Genomic DNA, 14,202 nt, shown 5'->3' with positions numbered 1-14,202 from the left:
GCCGGAAAACAGGCCGGCGAAAGAGCGACGGATAGGCCGTCGTCCAAACACGGCGGAATATAGGCAGGTGGGGAAGGAGTGGCGGCGCAATCCGGGCAACAAGCCGGCGGGGTGGTGCCGGCGGCGAGAGAGATACGAGGGGTGGGGGAGATTTTGAGCGACGTGGCGGTGGGGTTCGTGCGTCGAGTCACCGACAGATCGGGCCCTTCCCGCTTTTCACTCGTCCGGAGTCCCCGAGAGCTCCCGGGGGGCCGGGGGTGGCGTGGGATCGCCGGATGAATTTAGTCCCAAATCCGGACGAAAACGAGGAACCGGGGGCGCGACTGGGCCGAATTTCGCCGTCCGGATGGAAAAAACGCTCGCCGGGGGCCTCCTCGGGGGGACGAGTGGAGATGCTCTAACGAAGGGGAAGGGAATGGATGAGAGTATTTCACGGAGAAGATAGGAAAGAGAAGACAACATGGGTGGGCCCTACCGCCCATGCGTTTTTCCTTTTCTTGCGCGGACGTGTGTCGCACGCTCGACCCGGAGGTCGCGAGCGGTGAAGCCTCCGGAGGATATAAAGCATTTTCCTTTCCAAAACATAAAACTTTATTCTTGTAAAAGTCCAAAGTAGAGTACATCAAGCCAGTCTAAAAATGTGCTGGTCCATCTCACAGTTGTACACGGCCACTGTGAATCTTATTAGTAACCCATTTTGAAGAGGCATGCATGCAGTGGTGCTTGATCCGTTGGATGGATCAGCAGCGATTTGGGACGAGCCCAAGCTTGCCTCCCAGCACGTCATAGACCACCTCCGTCTCCGACTGCGCCAGTGACCCAATAACCGCAGCAGCCGGTGCGTAGGCCGGCGCCGGAGCGAAAGCGAGGCACGCCACGGAGAAGATGTTGCGGCGGTCCTTGAAGTACATCATCTGCTCGATGCCGAGCTCCAGGCTCGCCCCGCCCTCGAACCTGAGCGTGATGATCGGCACCTCGATGGCGTTGAGGTGCGTGAAGTCGTAGCAGGTGTCGAGCTCGCCGGACGATGGCGCCACGACATACTCCTTCATCCACCACCTGAAATTGCTTCGAAGAACTGCGTACACGTCCGGCTTCAGGTAGGTGAAGGTGGTGTGCACCTCGACCAGCGCGTCGGCGGCGATCGCGGCGGCGGGAACTGGCAGGTCGATGCCACCGATGCTTAAGCCGACGAGCTTGACGAAGTACAGGTTCGGACGGCCAGCGTTTCTCTGTAGCTTGGCGTAGGTCACGCCGCGGCCGGCGCGCTCTGGGCGGACGGCGCCGAAGGTGAGGAAGCCCTGGGTGGCAGGGTCCCACGGCAGGCAGTAGGAGAAGGCGACCGTCTCCGGTGACAGAACGACGCGTGATGCCAAAGAGTGGCTCTCCCGGCTGAGGTCAATCACCCCGGACGAGCTGTCGGTCGTTCTAGCGCCCATCTCGAGGCAGGCGACCCTGATGTCGTTCACCGGAATCGATGGCGCCACCGTGAGCGTGTCCGTGACGAAGGTGGCGTTCACCAAGACGGCGCCCTTCTTTGTCACGGCGATCGTGCAGGTTGGGCCGGAGCATGCTTTGAACGGGCAGTCGTGAGAGCTGCATGGGATCTGTGCGAGGGAAGACGATCTGGACGGGTCGAAGGCCTTTCCGCATGGGGCTCCGGCGGCGCACGGCTTGCACTGGAGAAATGTGGCTCCTGCAGTGGCCGTGTCGAACCCCACCGTGAGTTTCTGCACGGGAGTGCCATAGCCGACGGTGACATGGTACTCGGATCCACCCGGCAATGCCACAAGGGGAGTGCCGGTCGAGGGGATCGTCAGATCAGAGTGCTTATTAGACCAAGAACCAGAGAGAGCACGTAGACGGAGCGCGTCCCTGTTGAAGGTGTCGCTGATCGTGGGCATGCTTTGGTCCGCATCAGCGCCTGAGCAGGGACTCAGTCGGTGCGTTACAGATAGCGCGCCATCTCCTGAAAAACGTAGGCAATTTATCAACATATTTATGTAAACGAATTGATTTGGCAAGCACATTATATATCATATGAAGTTAGTTACTCCCTCTGTTTGATAATTCTTGTCGTGGTTTTAGTTTAAATTCAAACTACAATCAGAACGAAAACTATGGAAATGAGAGAGCAGTAAATATGCATGAGCGATCGAGATGGGGTTCAGATATGCAAAGATTGATGCAAGGATACTTCACCAGATTCTACGGGAGAGCATGTCGATGGAGCCCTCGAGTCATCCTGCTGAGATGAACGAAGAACCACATGCCTGCTTCCACCATGGGTGTAGTAGCTAGTAGTTTTGTAAGAGCTGCCAAGTTGAGGAGCAACAAGAAGCAGGCACAAAACCAGACAGCTATGAATGGCAGAGTGAGGAGCCATTTGCTAGTGTATGCAGCAAATTAATGGGTCTGGTTGCATGGTACCTGGAAAAGGCTTGCCGTATATATATAGCTATGCATGACGCATCGCTGACTCGGCCGTCGGCAGCATTGTTCTTGTCAGAAGCCCTGGTTCTTGTGGTGTTCTTCCATGACAACTGATTGGAGGAATTACAATATAAAATGGTTATTCTCAGCCTCGGGCACATGGTTTCTCTTGTTTATATGCTTCCACGATCTGCCCGAAGCTGCGTACGTCTACACGACGTTTGTGCATATGTATAAGTGAATCGGGATTAACGTCCGTGCTTCCAAAAGGGATGCCAAAAGCGCTGGCGCAACGATTAATCGATCATCCACATATATCCATATCATGCGTGCTCCTACCTTCAACGAATATCCTGATTCGCAAATTATATATGCTGCTAAATTTAACACATGTAAATGCTACTGAGACAAACTACGGACACAAGATCGTTGTATAGCCAATCCAGGGAATATATGCACATCAGGTGTATATATTAATACACAATATGATACTAACAAAATATGGTTTTTGGTTTTCTTTTTAGGTGTGACTATTTCTCCGTCGATTGAGAATTAACTTAATCCAGTTGCAACTCATGGCTAGCACAAATCATGATATAAAACGGATGGTGTAAGAGTTGACTGAGCACGCTAGCTAAGAACTAGCAAATCCCGTGTAAAAAACTGTTTTAAATCCCTGTTGCTCGTGCATAAAAGTCCCACTGTGGGTGCTCTGAGAAGAATATTCGGGAAATATCTTGTCAGGTGCACACCGGCTAGAGCCCTCCTCGAAGGCATGCCGCAAGTCTGGACTCTACAACCAGAATCCGAGTTCAGCGGGACCGAACCTGGATGGTTATTTGAATTTGATCTCAAGTGTAGCGACAGAAATGAAACCCAAGATGCTGTTTTTCTTCTGGAATGTATGTCATCACCGTAACAACATAGTGCATGGAGATGGCAAAGCCTCAGTGAGGGCATCGGTGGGCTTCTTGCAGAACTAACCGACATCTTTCTGCGGCAAATCGAGAGTGGTGTTGCAAAGGGTAAGGGCTTTGTTGTACCCCATTCAGAAACACAGTTCTTCACCTGATGAAGGAAGATTCAACCGAGACAGCGCCAGTAGGAGGACGGTAACAGGGGTGTCATTGTCCGTGACGACTGAGGTCCCGTTGTTCGATCTGCATGGTCCTATATCCATTCCTGTGCCACCTCAACTGAAGAAACGATACTAGAGGCCAGAATAGAAACAGAAAACAGAGCACGCAGACGCAGCCAACGGAGTAGAAGGTCAAAATCTGCTTTACCACGGCCACATATATATGCCAAGAAAAGACCGGACAACTACTTTATTTCTTCCAACTTGTAAAAGCTGGATCAGCTGACGATTTTGAACTGCATCACGTCAGCTGCAACAAACAAAGTACGTAGTAACTGCTAACAAAATCCCAGCAAACAACAGATACTTCCTTGCTAGTGGTCACTGATCACTGGAATGTCGGTGCTCCAACCTCCCAATTCTAATTATCTTGCAAAATGAGAAAAACCTATGCCTACAAACTTTCTGGTAATGAACTCGCATTGCGTACAACAAACTGCAGAGCACTGAGGGGTGAGTGGGCCATCAAAAGCAACCACATGGTTTATGTGACCATAGGAAACATAACGACATAATGTTTGCTGAAAGTTTTTTTACCACAAAACTATCATCCGAATGTGGCCAAACAGCAATCATAAAACTGAGCTCAGCCTGGTTATCACGTATGTTCCACTCCAACAGCCCAGCCACTTGCAACAGTGCCAGAAGTAAAATGGTTCATTAGTTGACTTGCACTTTGGTATAATTATCAGCTGCTGCTGATAGTGAGGGTATGGTAACAGAAAATCCAGGTCCCATCTGCAAAAAAGTTCCTCCAGTAAGGGACATGAGCAATCTGAGGGGATGTTGCAGCTGAAAATGACCAATTGACGAATTTGGGGTTTTAGTTCGCCACATTGGAAATGACATGAACTGTATAGGCACAAGACCTCTCATTGGACAGTACATACAGGTGCCGGTGCATGAATCATATGAAGATAACTAAAACGCCAATCCCGATCCAAACAATTAATGATGGACCTAGCAGTAATTGAACCTTTCTATGTACCGTAGTATCGACTTAGAGATAAGCCAGACTGAGAAAAGATCCATTCTCTAAAAACAATAGAGAGCACAATGTACAAAAAATGCACTACCTGTACCACCTAGATTCAAAAAACAAAAGATTTTTTGCCAAAGAAACATGCACAATTGCAGTTTGATTGGTGAATGAAGAAAGTACCCAAAAAATGCCTGCAAGACTACTAGTGCCAAAATGCGTACCCTTGCTCTTGGTTATTTCTTTGTATCCTTCTCAGTTTGGTTAGCATGTTAGATTTTTGACCAAAAAAATGTACCCTTTTCTGTCTTCTTCTAAGCCTTTTAAAAATCATTTTGTATTTCTAACCCTAAGTTTGGTAGGGTTCTCCCCTACTGCTGTCATAACAGAACCATATGAGTTCATAAGAATATGAAAACCCAAAGATCTTTAACATATCATTACTTTTGTGTGAAGTATTCTGTGACATCCCTACAAAGTGGAAACAAATGATAGGCCTATCATCTGACAAATGTGAAAGGGAAGAGAACTTACTGTGCTACTCAACGTGAACTTCTTAACGTATCCAACATATTTCGAAGCTGAAAAGAAGTGAGTGTTAACAACTTGGATTTCATAGCATCATCACAATTTCACCAGAGAAACAACATAAATGTATTGGAGCATGCATGAAGAAAAATAATATCCAAGAAAGAATTAGTGGCCAATACACCATCCGAATCAGATACTCAGATGCCTCTTATTGGCAACAGCAGTTTCACCTCAAGTGCCCAAAGTATTGAAGTTCACAGAGAATGGTCAAAAAGAAAACAGTCATGTTGTAAAGGGTACAGCAGTCAGGCTCAAAGTTTATACTCCATACATTATATTTATACTACCTCCGTTTCAAGGAACAAGGCGATCGTTTTACGTGTTTTTTGTTTGACCAAGTACTTTCAATACATAAAGATTGTTTGTATGAAATTAGCATCATTAGAAAGTGTTTTTCAATACGAATCCAACGGTGCTAATTACATACTCCCTCCGTTTCTTTCTATAATGCCTATTGTTTTTTCGCAATTGTTTCAGAATATAAGAGGAAAGCTGTGTTTTTTTTGCAAATAACCCCTTCCACCGATTTGTTTCCGTCCAGAAAATCTGGAACGAATCTGTTCACGTTGAGAAAATCTGGTATGCAATCACGTAGAGAAAATCTGGACGTGAGATTAGGAAGGAGTAGATCACGCACGCGTCTGTTAAGGAAATAGCAAATACAGATCACGTGAGATTAGGAAGGAGTAGGCCGCGTAGGGAGCAGATCACGTCTCCGATCTGTTTCCAGTTTCCTTTTTTTTCCTCTCAAATAGCGCTGGGGGGTTTTGTGTCAATAAATTTGCTTGCGCTAATTTCCGTGCCAAAAAACAATAGGCACTATAGAAAGGAACGGAGGGAGTATAATATAATCAAGATTTTATGGTCAAAGTTTGTCTTGGAATACGCGTGCGCCTTATTCCTTGAAACGGAGGTAGAATATCAGTAATATATTGTCAACATCAGCAATTTACCGGAACTATTTGAAACATGTTTGAGGTTCATAGATTTGTAATACGTGAGACATATTCACTCATAATACACTGTTCAAAAAAATACTTGCATATAACCATGTAAGCACGACCAGAAGATCACTTACTTTTCTTTAAGCCCACAGGCTTAGCAAGTAAAAGTGCATTTACGAAGGCACCAATATTTTCACGTAAACTCTCCTCGGAAAAATTCACCTGCAAATATAACACAAACAATACTGAGCCATGTCACAGAATTACAATGTGAGAAGTTGCTCGGGTACATCTAGGAACATTGATAAATACAGCAGGCATATTTGCATTTGTACTGATGTCCCATACCTTTCCAAGACCAACATGCACTATAGCAGTTTTGTCTATTTTGAAATCAACACGGCCTGATTTTGCCGCTTTGACAGCACCAGAAACATCATTTGTCACAGACCCTAACTATAGAACTGAAGTGTCACAAAAGGCAGAAGATTTAAGTATAGTTCCAGAATAAATTGAGAAAGGAAGATGCCTACCTTAGGGTTTGGCATCAAACCACGAGGACCCAAAATTCTAGCGACCTTAGGAAGCAAATAAATCAGGTTGTTAATAATATGTCAAACAGGAAATAACATTGATGTCATAAGTTCACACTACTACCTTTGAAAGCCGAGGCATATACATTGGGGTTGCTATGCACTTGTCGAAACTTAGTTTGCCTCCTCCTACATATATATAATCGTAAGTGGAAAAGAACTCCCAATCAACAAGGATTTCAAACATCGAAGATGGAAAACTAAAACATCAATTGGGAATCCATTACAATGCTGTACTAGAGTGAGAATATGTAGCGACTGGCAATATTTCAAGGGAAAATAAATTCCTAAATCACAACATAGTAAAGGAACTCCTACATCAACAGAAGGAGATGAAGTACCTTTGCGAATCTCCTCAATCAGCTCGTCGCCACCAACGACATCTGCTCCAGCAGCTTTAGCTTCTTCTGCTGCAGGACCTTCAGCAAATACTGCTACCCTGACAGTCTTCAAAATAATAAAGACCTCAGCATTAAGCACTAATTGGACCAATGACATGTTGTAAATGCAAGATTTTTTTTAATGTTTCAGAGAAAAACAAAGTGATGCCTGTAAAATTCTTGCATAAATAGACTTCATTGATACTAAGAAAGGTACCTTGCCAGTGCCATGAGGCAAAGTTATGGCTCCACGGACCATCTGTACACCAGGAAAAAAATTGGTCAGTGTCGGAAAATAACTTTACATCTAACATTCACAAGCAGATCAGGAGGTAACTTGGCGAATCAAATGATGAAGTGTTAGTTAATCATCAGTTCTTTTAGCAAGCACGGAAACCATGGACAACATTTCTTCTGTAGATGAATGTATTAGATAGGCCTCAATGGGTATAAAAAAGCATTTAAGTAGCGTCCCTGTTATATTACATAGCTTCACTGATTTCACGCAAGTGAACTTTGGCTTCCCAGCAAGTATGATGGCCTAAACCATCAGTCCTTTTAATTACTGGAATTGGTAAAATATCAATCAATAATTCAGTATCATGAGAAGTTACTTTCCCGTACTACAGTAGAATTATGATGTGAGAAAAGTTAGCAGGATAAAATGTGTGCTTTAAGGTACTTCTAAGGAAGTGCAGCAGACCTGGTCACCACGACGTGGATCAACACCTAACATTACATGAGCTTCCACTGTTTCAGTAAAATTCCGCTTCTTCTCATTTGCACTGGCCTGGAAGAAAGTAACAGAACAGGTAAGACATTAGATTCTTTAACTATAAGAAAATTAAATTCTCATGTTTTATGGAAACTTAAAGCTTTTTACATTTTCACACACTTCATAGGTTACAAGTCATCTTAACCTATATGTTTATCAAATAGGTGCTGAAACATGAGGGCGCACGACCTAGCAGAGGTCTAAAATGTGTAAAGGAGAAAACTAACTACATTGACAATACTGTAGTGCCAAAACAAAACTCTTGATTATTCTCTTTTACTTTTCTAAGAAAAACCATTTGGTGCTCCAACCCAACATCATGAAGACACCCTGAACATAAAAACTTGTGAAACCTATACAGGAGACACTTTTGAAGTAAATAATTTTTGAGATATTTAAAGATTATGAAATATCAAATTTATCCACTGTATCACACCTTAATCGGCGTCTACTACTTGTCCTACAAATGTAAAGATATTCAAGCAAGTGAAAAATTTGAAAGATTTGGTAGCTAAAAGGTGGACAAACTATCCAGCGGGAAAACAATCCTTACAGTGAAAACTTCAGGCGAACCATGTGTATAAGTTCTAAAAAAAAATCTAATATATAAGATATGCAGGTGAAGGCTACATCCTATAAACCTACAAAGTTTCAAGTTAACCCAATCACATTTTAAAAATTGTATGAACATGATTTTGGTAATATGTTGCTGTTCACTTTTCTTTCCCTTCATCATACTTCCTAAAATTCCACTGAGTGGTTTTCAACGTTTACATATTTATAAAACATGACCTCTTCCCAGCATAATCAGCAATGTTAGGAAAAATGGGGTTGTTTTTCCTGGGTGGATTCACCAATTCCGAGGGGTGCCAAAATAATCTATCGGATAGGAATCCTATGCTATTGTTAACCTATCCGGTTCTCTTATTTTCCTACCCATGCCATTAACATATTGTGCCCATCACGGCGCCTGCTGGCACTTCCAGCCTTGGCCTTGGATGTACTTGCGCTAAAAACAAATGGTCAAAAAAAAGAACACCGAAAATGTTTATAGCATCCACGTAGAAATAAAGATCACGTTCCAGTTTAGGGTTGCTCAGCTTATTCTAGAGAAGTTGTGAAGAAGTTAGTCTTGTTTGGCAAAAATGTTGTAATTCGACTAATATGGCAAAACAAAGCACTGCACTTTTGCAGTTTGATATCTCTTCTGTTTCTTGATGGCCAGAACAAGATCCTAGAAACACAGGAATGACTGCGTATTCGATAGAGCACAACCCTCGATCTACAACCTGCTGACCAAAATCACGGAGGACGCAGCTCTTTGGGCTCATGCTGGCACGCTAGGCATCAGGGCAGTGTTGCCGACAACCTGGACGTATACTAGGTTCTCTCTGTTTCTGCTGTATTACATTATATTTTTAAATCAAATGAAACGCAAAGGTCCTTTGCTTTTTCTCCAAAAAACAACAAGATTTTTAACTATTTTTTTGTTAATTAAACCAAAATCAGGCAATAAAACAGGAAAATGGGTCACAGCAACTCAACCAAACAGGATTATCATAATCCACCACAATGGCAAAGGCAGGCAGGCAGCCTAAGAAAGTAGGAGTAATAAGTCTAGTAGGCTAGCATCTATTGTCACAAAAAGAAACATCAAAAATGGCTTAACCCTCGCCTAGAATTCAGTCAAACAAAGTCTACTAAATCTGCATGACTAAACCGGACAAAATCATGCTACTACTACTACAGATGGGGCATTCTTCTCAACGCAAATATCGTAGAGCACTCAGACCATCTCGAAACCAGAGAAAATCCGCAACGGGGTCACAGCAACAACATTGACTTGTAAGTTCGAAGCAAAACACTAGAAGCGGTAGACCTTGATTTCGCGGAGCGCATCAACGAGATCAATGGCGACCTTCTGCGGCCGCTTGACGACGGGTATGAGCGTCGGGTAGGGCACCGTCTCCTCCTCCACCTGGAGGCCGAAGACGGGCCTCCTCCCCCACTGGGCCTCCTTCTCGATCCGCTCCCCCTCGCCGCGCAGATCCTCCTCGTTCACCCCCTCCTCTCCGGCCGCTCCGGCCGCTGGACGGTCTTCCGGCAGGGGCGCGACCCTGCTCGGGTACGACACGGGCGCGATCGCGGGGCCCGACTCGTTCGCGAACCGCATCTCCTGCCTCGTGAACTGCCGCGGCGGATTCTGCGGCTGCGGCTGCTGCTGGAATCTCCTGGGAAGCGAGTCGTCGGGGCTGGCGGTCGGGGGCTCCGACGAGGGAGCCTCGGCGGCGGGTGGGGGCTGCGGCTTCGGGGCGTAGGAGACGGGCTTGATGGGCGGCGGTGGGGAGTTGCTGGAGTTGGAGGAGCAGAACCGGAAGAGCGGGAGGAGGCGGTGGGGGTGCGGGTGGCGTTGCGAGTGGGACAGGAGGAGGCGGAGGTGAGCCATGGCGGCGGCGGCGGCGGCCGGCGGCGAGTGGTGCGGCGTGGGGTTTAAGTGGGGAAACGAAGAGAGATGGAGTGGACTGAAATGGGAGGGTTTCTTCTGGTGGACACCGGACTGGGCTCCATCGGGTGAACGCCCAAGATCAATACAGCTCGCGCCGGCCCAAATAGGACACTTTGATGGCCCGTGTAGTTTTTATGCTACGATCATCTCTTGTCCTTCACCTATAAGTTCACTATATAAACTCACTAAGCTGAAATTAAATAGTCATTCATCTTCCCTCAAAAAAAATAGTCATTCATCTAGCTATTTCCTCTGTAAAAAAATTATCTCACAAAAAAAATATCCCAAAGTTTTACTCAAAAAAAATTGAACTCCCTGAAAAACATAGTGTGCAATGGATAATCTCTCAACTTATCTCTAACAATTAATGTTTACATTCTCCCTAAATTATGGTTCCATTCAAAATTAAAGGTACTCCCTCCGATCCATATTAGCATTTAGCAATCGCTAATATGGATGTATCTAGAGACATTTTACTTCTACATACATCCATATTAGAGACAAGTAATATGAATCGAAGAAAGTAAGAAAAGACAACTCACATAGTGGAGAAATTTTCCTAACTTTTTCTCAATAATAGATAATCTCCTAGCTAAGAGAAAGAGAACATTCGTCTTTGTTTCTCAAACTTCCAGCACATCAGTAATTATCGTACGGGCATTTGTAGGGCAGAACATTATGTGTGCCCTTGTTTTCGTTCCTAGGGGGCTATCTACATGCGGCTAGGGTTTCAGTCCCCTCTACCGGCACCGCTGGTCCACTCCGTCTCTAATGGTTTTCTAGGCCTTGGAGGTGCGGCGGGTCTCGCCCTCTCACTTGTGGGAGGGTTCTTGTTTCTTGTTTCAGTTTTTTTCCAGTGTCTTCTTCGAATGGTGAGGCTGCGACCAAGGTAGTCAGAGTCGGGATTCGGAGTTGAGTCGATTTTCGTCGGGCAGAATCGAGTCGTAGTATCGAATCGTAGAATCTAGGATCCTACCATAGTTACTCAGAGAAGATATTTTTATCAAGCACAAAGTTTGGTTAATAGTATAATGGAGATAAAAATAATAATCCATAAAGTTTCTAGCAATAATATTCTAGCGATAGATCATTTGAGGTTTGGTGGTTAAATAAAGGGCAGTGAAGCAAGTGAAAAGGGCTTGGGATGTTTAAGTAGTATCCCTGTAGTCTTAGCGGATGGGAAAAATAATGAGTTAGTAGAAACAAAAAAGTCCATAAAAAGGATCGATATTCTACATTATTGTAAAGGATTCTATGATTTGGATCGGGACTCAACATGGATTCTACCCGATTGGGATTCATAGTGGGATTTGGATCGATACGATGATGTAAGATCGTCAAATCGTAGGATTCCAGTAGTAGGATTGGGATTCTAACTACCTTGGCTGCGACAACATCATGAAATAAGAATAAGGTGCTCCCGGCTCCATCCTCTCTCCGATGGCGACAGCAACAAACATTTAGTGTCTGAGGAATAAATCTTGTCTACACGGGGAACAAACATTTAGGACCCATGGAACAACTCATGTCTACATTGAAAAAAAAGGTTTCCATCCAAGAAACAAATTACGACTTCATGGGGAACAAATAATTAGCTTGTGTGGAATAAATGATAGCTACAAGGGGGAACACAATCACAACTATAGTTGGGATAAAGACGACTATATCTACATGAGGGAACTATATTTTAGGGTGTGGGCAACAAAATCCAAGTACACATGGAACAATATTTTCACTTTTTGGATCAAGAAACTAAAAAGGAACAGAAAAAGTAAACGAAAAAAGGAAAAGAAACGAAACGAAAAAAAAACCGCATGAACACATACAGCGTTGGCGCCGGTGCGGTTTGTATATCATTGAAAAGAAAAGCGAATTTCCATCTACCAAACAAAGGAATCAGACGTACGCGAATAAACGATCCAAGCCCATGAAGGAAATCCTTCAGCGAACCCTATCCTCGGCAGCGCGCGCTACCGAGCAAATCGCTATAAAGGAGTATCAATCGTGGGCCCCTTTCAAGCGTGGGCCCTAGGTTGTCGCCCATGGTGGCCATGGGTGAGAGTCCCTCATGTATACATACATCTATCTTATAACTTTTGGAAAACTGAGTTGTGCTTAGATCAATAACACCCCTTGTTTCTCTATTGGTGACTAGTTCTCGTAGCAACTACAACAAATAACTCAGACCAACATCATTCATTCATAGAAAGGATATGAATCAAAAGTTAAGAAGTGTTCAGGTGCTACAAGTCTTTTGGGTGACACCGTGTAGAAAGGTGAATATTTTAGATGAAAATCCAGTGAGCCCACTAGAAATGTATTTAACAATCCATCAGTTTCAAGTCTAAATAAAAGATAAGTCCAGATAATAGTATGGCCGTAAAAAAAGCATAAAAGATGAAATTTTGGATAATATTTATAGTAGATTTATATGTTTTGATTCTTGGCTATATTTGAAATTGTAATATTCTAAGATTGTAGATACATGTTTTTCAACTCACTCCATTTTAAAAAATGTACTCAAACGAGTGAATTGGTCGATCCGTTGCTTTCGTCCCATGAAAGAAGACCTATGGTTCCATCCTCGCCGCCACTGCCGCTATCTGCCTATCTTTGATCGGGAAACAATGTGTCCCTGCATCCTTCGTTTGATGCTCCGGCTGCGGGAGGGGGTGGAGGCCTCGGATCTGCGCCCGGCGTTGTAGCAAGGTTTTTAAAGTTAGAAATTGGTCAGTCACATATACATTATCGTAGCTATGGTGGCGTCGTGCAGAAAAAAAAGGTAGACCTGCCTCCGCGCCAAGCTCATCGGCGGTGATCACACCGGTGGTGTTAAAGAAGGCGGGGAATCGTCTGATTGATGCTCCCATGTAGGATTTAGATGAATTCAATACTTCAATGGCCACGATTTTGGCAGGACACTGATCATTAGGTGGTCCAAGAACCTCAATATGATACTTTTTTTTATGTTTGATGTGCTTAGTAATTCTTATGAACATAACATTTTATTTTTTGGGATTTGGTAGTTCTCGGCTAGCTGAGAACTAACTTCGTACTCAGTCAAATTTTACATTATTGAATTTGCATCGTGATTCGTTCTAATCATGAGGAAATTGTGACTAAAATTTAATGACATCATCTGACTGAGAACAAAGTTAGTTCGAGCAATAGACACACCCTTAAATTTTATCGGAAAAGGAAATCACTGCTTGCAGCTCGTGCGGTGCCGGTGCTTTTGCCAACAGCACATTGTGGAGTCTTGTGATCTCCAACTACCAGTACCGGGCAAACATTGTGGAGTCTTGTGATCTCCGGACGCACAGTTGGTTTGCAAGCCACAAGTACTGAGCCTAGACCTCTCGGATCACCAAAACTTTCGAACTACTCTGGTACGCCCTACGACCTTTTCAAGCTGGCCGCTCATGCAGCCTCTCAACTTTTTATGGGCTGCCAATATTGGTCGTCTTCTCGAGGCACACCGCACACGGGACAGCCACTCCACCTGTATGTCCGACGCGCGGCCGCCATGGTTCCAGAGCGGCCGAAGCCGCCGCCATCTCACCCGCTTGCCACCACACGGCAGGACATAAGCCCAGATGGCACTGTGTTTATTACTCGGTGACAGGCTATGTCCACAACGCCGGCTACGGAGAACCAAAATTGCACTCGTGCGCCACCAACCGGGCCGGCTACCGACTCCCGTCGCCTTTCCCGTCGTCGTCATCAATCGACCTCCTCATTCCCAACCGAAACCTCTCTTCGCTTCTACGGAACACCTCCCGCTCCCAAAATGCCATCTCCACCCCGCCACGCCACGCCACCACCTACCTGCCACAGCGATCGCCAGGGCACATATATAGGAC

At 44.8% G+C, this 14,202-nt stretch overlaps 2 protein-coding genes across 2 annotated transcripts; both read right to left on the bottom strand.

The window, feature by feature from the left end:
* Positions 1-740: 740 nt before the first annotated feature.
* On the bottom strand, positions 741-2,386 carry LOC124680685 (aspartyl protease family protein At5g10770-like). The gene is made up of 2 exons (XM_047215746.1): positions 2,260-2,386; positions 741-1,969 (listed from the first exon to the last, which is right to left on the bottom strand). Exons 1-2 carry the CDS (start codon positions 2,384-2,386, stop codon positions 741-743), a joined length of 1,356 nt encoding a protein of 451 aa, XP_047071702.1.
* A 1,369-nt stretch (positions 2,387-3,755) lies between these two features.
* On the bottom strand, positions 3,756-10,279 carry LOC124680689 (50S ribosomal protein L1-like). Its single transcript, XM_047215748.1, has 10 exons — positions 9,713-10,279; positions 7,762-7,848; positions 7,276-7,317; positions 7,020-7,125; positions 6,743-6,807; positions 6,619-6,663; positions 6,434-6,541; positions 6,220-6,307; positions 5,085-5,131; positions 3,756-4,309 (listed from the first exon to the last, which is right to left on the bottom strand). The coding sequence occupies exons 1-10, from the start codon at positions 10,277-10,279 to the stop codon at positions 4,232-4,234; spliced, it is 1,233 nt and encodes a 410-aa protein (XP_047071704.1). The 3' UTR covers positions 3,756-4,231.
* Between the last annotated feature and the right edge of the window lie 3,923 nt (positions 10,280-14,202).

Source organism: Lolium rigidum, unplaced genomic scaffold (assembly GCF_022539505.1).
Source record: "Lolium rigidum isolate FL_2022 unplaced genomic scaffold, APGP_CSIRO_Lrig_0.1 contig_24363_1, whole genome shotgun sequence".
Lineage (NCBI taxonomy): Eukaryota > Viridiplantae > Streptophyta > Magnoliopsida > Poales > Poaceae > Lolium > Lolium rigidum.
The sequence above is the reverse complement of the archived record's forward strand: the minus strand, read 5'-3'. Positions and strand labels throughout refer to the sequence as shown.

Coding starts and splice junctions, on each gene's coding strand:
- LOC124680689 (XM_047215748.1), bottom strand. CDS start 10,279: ATGGCTCACCTCCGCCTCCTCCTGTCCCACTCGCAACGCCACCCGCAC. Junction 6,808..7,019: donor GATTGAGGAGATTCGCAAAG/GTACTTCATCTC, acceptor ATATATATGTAG/GAGGAGGCAAACTAAGTTTC. Junction 4,310..5,084: donor AGTTCACGTTGAGTAGCACA/GTAAGTTCTCTT, acceptor ACTTTTTTGCAG/ATGGGACCTGGATTTTCTGT.
- LOC124680685 (XM_047215746.1), bottom strand. CDS start 2,386: ATGGCTCCTCACTCTGCCATTCATAGCTGTCTGGTTTTGTGCCTGCTT. Junction 1,970..2,259: donor AAGCAGGCATGTGGTTCTTC/GTTCATCTCAGC, acceptor TACGTTTTTCAG/GAGATGGCGCGCTATCTGTA.